The sequence below is a fragment of the Convolutriloba macropyga genome, chromosome 10, assembly GCF_964194025.1.
Source record: "Convolutriloba macropyga chromosome 10, txConMacr16.3, whole genome shotgun sequence".
In the NCBI taxonomy this organism is placed as follows: Eukaryota; Metazoa; Xenacoelomorpha; order Acoela; family Convolutidae; genus Convolutriloba; species Convolutriloba macropyga.
The window spans coordinates 10027246-10034104 of NC_134477.1; the positions used below are offsets into that span (position 1 = coordinate 10027246).

Sequence of the window (6859 nt, forward strand, 5' to 3'; positions counted from 1 at the left end):
ATTTCAATACAGGCTTTTAAATACTGATCATGATACTAGGCAGCGTACACCACAAAAAAAGAGCTTTATACACTGCCGAGATAAAATGGTATTGATTCAAGAGTTTACCAAATGAGAAACCAAACTGGTCCACGAATGCAAGAACGTTGATTGGGGTCAAAATTTAGTTTTTTTGTTAAAACTTAACAGACAGAAATTAATTATGGGGCCGTAAAATATTGAGAGTTGAACTAATCCAATTGACTGTTTTATGCATTTTTGATCATTAATACAACCCTCTAGACAGAGGGCTACTTTAATATTTATTAATGTATTTCTTTTTGTCAGTTTGTCAATATTTAAGGATGCCGAAAAGTCATTAAAAACAATTGCTCGCTTAGGATTAGATAAGTTTTATATCGTTGTCAAGGCTCGCTCGTTAAATCGTTTAGACGTGATAAAATGGTGACAAAATATTGTCATTCGTTTTCACAAAATTCCAAATTAATTGAAAAAAGCCTGTTGGACATCTTTTTTTGGATCGTAATGTGAAGACAAAAATGATGTTTTGAAAAAACTGATGAAATTCGCTGTTTTCGGGTTTTGTGCACCAAATCTTTGTTAAATTTACTCTTGTCCAAAAAAGAAAAATTTTCATGTAGAGGCAGAAAAATCTGAATGTGGAACAAAAGTGACTTAAGACTCGTCAAAAGTATTCGCAAGTACTATCACAATGGTGATGGTACTGATGGCAATTACTGACCGGTGAACAAACTTTAGCATTTAAATGGTAGCTGAGGTATCATTTTTTGATAAAATAGACCTCTCAGCCAAAATCAATCACACTTTTCGGACATTTTTGTACAGTTCATTTGTTCTGGCAACATTTTTGATCATGCCATGAGACAAGGTGTCCATAATTAGATTGCTAGATTTTTCCGAGATGTTTTACAGATTTTCAATACCAAAGCAGCTCACTTGTTTTTGATAAACTTTTCTTTATACAATTCAGTTTAAATTAACTAATACCACCAGTTCATATTGTAAAATTCAGGCTTCGAATTGGAAAACATCAAATTTCTATTATAACATTGCACCGGAAAGTTTACATGCATAAGTCTCTCAGCAGATACGATAGCCAATTGCGACTATCAAATTCTTCTCCCAATTTTTCTCTTTTTCGTATCGTGAAACACAGCGCCAATAACTTTCAGACACAGGTTTTTTTAGAAAATGAAATTTAAGAACAATCAAGAAGTTAGCATAGTGAGAAAATCAATTATACGTAATAAAGGGCGTCCATATAGGGCTATGACAGTCGATCGAAAGACAATGAAATGAAAATTTGAAGCAGTGAATCGACCCCGTACCTATTATTCGGTCGGCATCAGAACTGATTCAGATCATTTTCAGTGTAAAATTTACTTTCAGAACTGATTCAGAAGGTTTTCTGAATGGTTTGTGAGTTGATCATCCGCAAGGCGCAGTCAAATACGCCAACCTCAAGATTTATAACTGAATGGCGTTTAAAGTACTGTCAATAGAGCGCATGCTTTCTATGTACTTTTGGTTTATTGTCCCAATTTTTAGAAACTTTTAGAGTTAATTTCTATTTACTGTCAAGTTCAATGTACTGTAGCAGGAGAAATACTGAATGTACACCTCCAGCCAATCAGAGACTGAGAAGACACTATTCTCTTTTATATAGCGCTAACTCCACTAACTATATTCAGTCTATTAGAGTAGCTGCAGGATGTGTATACCGCTGAAGATAATTCTTTCTGAAGAAAGCGAAGATATTTCAGCAACAAAAATCGGATCTGTTCTGCCCCCCCTTGTTGTTCTGCCACCAATTACATATTGTAGTAGTGCTACATTCACGCATATTTTTCACTAAAAGTTTTGTGTTGCTATTTATAGCGCTACAATGTAAAAAACAGCACGGCTGGGAGCTCCGGGAGGAGGGGGTGAAAGTTTTATGCCCAGTAAAACGGGGCAAAGGGAGAAACACGAAAACAAAAAAGTGCACACAAACTCTTTGAATGCGATCGCTTATGTAGAACCAAAATAACGATTTATGTTAAAAACAACAAAATCCTTAACACGTGTTGGAACAGACCGATTTTCGGCAATTTTCAATTCATCCTTTTTTAAAAAAAAATACATGCGAGTTGTTGTATTGACCATCAGTTTAAACTCGCATATTGCATCTGGTAGCTTAAAACTATCTGTAAATATTTAGAAGACAACTGATATATCGAAAGTACACACAAGCTTATTTTTGATTTTCGTGCACTCTATCAGCCGCACAAAACTATTGCGACGAGCTGTGAATAATTTTGTTTCAAACTTCTATATTTAAACTATGCGGCAACATTTGACAGTATCATCTGTCGAGAATTATAATAACAAAGAACAGATTTTTAATCTGCAAAATACAATTTTAAAAACTTTCGTTGTCATTATTGCAGTTTGAATTCAAATACGCTCGAATTTAGGCTATTATGATAAATAATTTTGCGTCCATTTGATCGCCTAATTTTTGTTGGCCACTTTTATCTCTCGATATGAGTAAATTTTGCTCATTTGAATAAAATGGAAATCGTAATTCAACTACAGAATTTATTTGTCATTTTTTGATCAGCTTTTCATAACCATAGTTTTGATTGTTATTAAAGTTTCCTGAAACCTGTCATAAGTGAATTTGATTATCAAGTTTGGAACTGCTTTTTTCGTCACCTATTTTATTAAATTTTCAGTTTACGAGTTTTGTCAGACTCGAGCGCTAAGCGCTAATAGTTTTTTAAACAATAACTCGTAGTTTTGTAGTCTTAAAAGGCAGTTTTGTCTCGATTGTCAGTATGCTTATAACCGACTATTATAAAGTTTTTGGGCTCCAGGAATATCAAAATTTCAATGATAAGTGTTCATGTTACCCGGAGAAAAGGAAAAGAGATTGACCTAGCGTTTTCTATTTAACTTGGAGGAAACTCAGCCACCCCCCCCCCCCCCCCCCCCGCGAGAACAGAGCATCCCAGTTCTGTGAGAAAAAGTAGGAAAAATGCGTTTTCGACGCTAATCATTGTTTGTGTATTCTATTAAGAAGTGGATGTAGCAACTGTACTTTTTAGATAATATTTGGCACAAAAATGAATAATAATTGTTGCTCATAAATTTCGGGGAGTAGGAAAAGAAACAGTTCCAATAGAAGTTAACCCAATTATCAAATCTGATTGAACCGATTAACAATGGCCCAGACGGTGAAGTGTGTGGTCGTGGGTGACGGGGAAGTGGGAAAAACTTCCATGCTCATGAGCTATGTCGAGGATAAGTTTCCCGGTGAATATGTTCCCAATGCGTTTGATTCCTACAGTGCAACTAAGACTGTTGATGGGAAATCCATTAGCCTGAAACTAATGGATACTGCAGGTTAGTTAATTAGTTTGTCTTATTGAACATTTTGAATGATCAGTCCGGGTGGATGCGAATTAATTTTTGGAGTGCGAAAACTGCTAAAAATGAGCGAAACAAGAGCACAGAAACAATTTTTTGTCAACGCGAGATATTTGCGAAATTATTCGCCTGATAATTTGAACCAGTTAGAAATTAAACAAAATTGAGTAAAAAGTCAATTAAAAGGTAAAAAAAATTGAGCAAAAATCAATTAATTATTAAAATGAAAAAATAGGATTTATACGCGTAAAAGCATGCCGCTTTCTACGTCTGCCAGCATTATGTTTTCAAAGACAACTGGACGCATGTTTGCAAAATCCGGCGTTGACATCACTCATTCGTCACTGCTTCAAAAAGACTTTGAACAATCTAAAACTAGTCATCGGATTTTTTTTCATTTACAAACTACTGAGATTTTTCTGTACCTATTTTTTTACGACCTGAGAGGGGATTGTGCATTTTATGCAATGTCGACAACCTAAATAAACTATGATGATAGCCTGCAGTTTTCACAGAAAATATATATATATATATATATATATATATATATATATATATATATATATATATAGATGATTAGCTATGTCACATACTCAGTTGCTCGCTCATTCACTTAATTTTGTGAAATGTTGAAGTCTCATTATACAAAAAAAAAACAGAAATTTTTATACAGCAATTTTGCAACATTTCTTCTCGACATAGTAACCATTTTTCGCCAATGTCATACATGCCCTTATAACTGAAATCTGTAAAATCTAAAATTTCAATGTTTACAGAGAGAAAGGGAGTGTAATTTCATAATAATTATTATTGAGGAATCCAGTTTGATGATCCAGTTTAATGTTACCGAAGAAGATAAAAAATAAGCGAATTTGGCCTTATTTTCTAGGTCAAGAAGACTTTGACCAACTTCGACATCTTTCGTATCCGGACACAGATGTCTTCTTTATCTGTTTCTCAGTTGTCCAGAGGTCTTCACTGGACCACGTGTTCGAAATGTGGGTTAAGGAGATCCAACAACATCAGCCAGATTCCTGTTTTTTGCTGATTGGGACAAAAGTTGACCTTAGGGACAAGGTATTCTTAAAGTCCAATTTTAAAGGGTTATGTAAAACTGATTATATAGGCATCGTTGCATATATAACCGGTTTTGCTAAATATTTTTTTCTTTCAAGTTTACTTGACTAGAAACATTAGACATACTTCTTCGGCTTTCAACTTTTGTCGCTTGAGGTATTTAGCTCAAACTATAGCAATATTAGCAGCTTTCGTTTGTGATCCAGATAAATGATTATACGGCAACCGAAAGTTCATATTTAAGCTGAGCGTTGAGCACGGTTTTGATTGAATACTTTTAGCCCAGAGTTATTTTTAAAATTTCTAATAGGACTCTTTAACTATAAAAAATAGCAAAGTACTGCAAACAGCTTCGACTCACAGTTATACACTAGCTTCAAATTGTACGAGAAAGAGTCAATTTAAAATAAAATTGACAATCAAAATTGCACAGTTTCTTTGCGTTGCATCAATTTAGCAAAAATTTAAGTTTTTTTGGATTATTAAGAAATTAAGACATAATATAGACAAGTTTTTGAGTAGAGCTACTCGTAAGTGATGGCCGCTATCTGTTATTGAGAACAATTTATGCTCAGCCATTGTCTGTTTTTATTACTGATTTAGTATATGTAATGTAGTGAAGATGAAAGCATGGATTTCGTCACTAGTTTTCACGGAATAAAGTAAACTTTGTCCTCGATAATGAGCAAGTAATTAGCCTAAAACTTTATTGCTGGCGAATTTTCAACGCCTATTTGTATCTTTTTGTCTGCCAAAAGTAAGTGGAAGCTCCAAAACAGGCAAAATATTCTAGTGTTTTATAAACAAATTCTGTTGCTGTTAACTTTCGAGTTTTTTTACTTTTTCGACTACCTATTGAAAAATCAGTTAATCTCAATGGTTCAATGTTTCTTTTGTTGTTCACAAAGTTCATCGAGACGACAGTTTTGGGTATAAAAGGAGGAGTGTTTATTTTTGATGATATCGTAGTTCGAAGGTTGGTTCTACTTTTTCTTCAAAATTATAGCTTATTTTTTGAATTCCTCTTAAGGTTGATCTTCTTTCTGGCGTTCAGCACCAGATGGTTCTTGCTAGTAGATGTCTTCTTTTGCAGAAAAAAAACAGAGTTTTGGCATATTTGGGTCCAGTAGCAGATAACCTCTCTTTTTGTCTCAAAAAAAAGAGACTCTAAAAAGTCTTAATTTTTCTTGGTGTTTTATATGTAAATTTTTTTCAATTTTTCAAAAACACTTGAGACAATCTTCAGAGACTTAATTTATTTTCAACCCTGATGTTGGCAGTTGCAAATCCTAATTGTCTGCTTAATCCCCAATTAGTAGCTTGAGAAAAATTTCTCGAAATTCTCACATTTTTGACATTTGTCATTTCCATCTAATGGACATCCGTCGTAGTAATTAGACGCTCTTAACGTGGACAGCAATGCTGTTTGGATGTTTTTGACGATGGATCTGGACAAGAGTTGTAAACTTTTGAAATTGCTGTCCAAGTTACCTTGAAGTTTGCGTACAATTGTTCAGGATATTTCCAAATTTGAATCAAATCAGAATGAACGTTGATAACTGTCTTTTATATTCACTAGTTCACTAGTGACTATATTCACTAATTCAATAGTTCTCTCTTATATTCAATAGTTACAACTAATACATAATCGTAGACATAGAAAACAGTGTTTTTCGAGTAACTTACTGGAGCAAATGTAATTAACTTTTTTTACTAACTAATTTGAACCATTCCGTTCAATCATTTTTGTGGCTTCTTTTTCTTCAAAAGATAAAAAAAACATATATCGAAAACGAATAAATTGTATTTGCAGGTATGGATCGAAACACCTTCTACTAGTTATCAGTTTCCGAAGATGATTGGATAAGCTTGCATTGGATTCTTAGTGATGGAGTGAAATGTTTTACAGCTATTAACGATGCTATAGAGAATTCAAGAGGGGAAGTCATTTCACAATGATGAATAGGACATCGACAAAAATCCATAAAAACATTGTCTCCCATAAAAACCTGAAAAATATGCTGTACCAAATAGACTAATCAAATAAAACCTCTAGATTACAAGCTTCTAAATTGAATTTGGGGTCACCATGTTGTGTTCGAAAGCATATATTTTAGACGTGTTATTTGATTAGTCTTTTGTTGGTTGCAACTTCTTCGGTTTATTTTTTGGGAGGTGTCATATATTCTTGATATTTAGCGCTTTTTGATCTTTGTCATGATATGGCTAGCTCTCTTGAGTTCACAATATCATTCGCAACAGGTGTATAAAAAATCTCTGCATCACTAAGCAATCCCATCAGCTAAACCAATAATCCTGGAAATATGGCAGTTGCTGGTAATTTTGGCGT

At 33.8% G+C, this 6859-nt stretch overlaps 1 protein-coding gene across 1 annotated transcript; it reads left to right on the forward strand.

Moving 5' to 3' along the window:
- The first annotated feature begins 3220 nt into the window (after positions 1 to 3220).
- On the forward strand, positions 3221 to 6376 carry LOC142348496 (cell division control protein 42 homolog). The gene is made up of 3 exons (XM_075399872.1): positions 3221 to 3408; positions 4322 to 4509; positions 6323 to 6376. Exons 1-3 carry the CDS (start codon positions 3228 to 3230, stop codon positions 6374 to 6376), a joined length of 423 nt encoding a protein of 140 aa, XP_075255987.1. The 5' UTR covers positions 3221 to 3227.
- Positions 6377 to 6859: the final 483 nt, after the last annotated feature.

Excerpts from the sequence above, each read along its gene's own strand:
- LOC142348496 (XM_075399872.1), top strand. The coding sequence starts at position 3,228 with ATGGCCCAGACGGTGAAGTGTGTGGTCGTGGGTGACGGGGAAGTGGGA. Across the intron at positions 3,409-4,321 it reads GAAACTAATGGATACTGCAG|GTCAAGAAGACTTTGACCAA; the intron begins GTTAGTTAATTA and ends CTTATTTTCTAG. Across the intron at positions 4,510-6,322 it reads AAGTTGACCTTAGGGACAAG|GTATGGATCGAAACACCTTC; the intron begins GTATTCTTAAAG and ends TTGTATTTGCAG.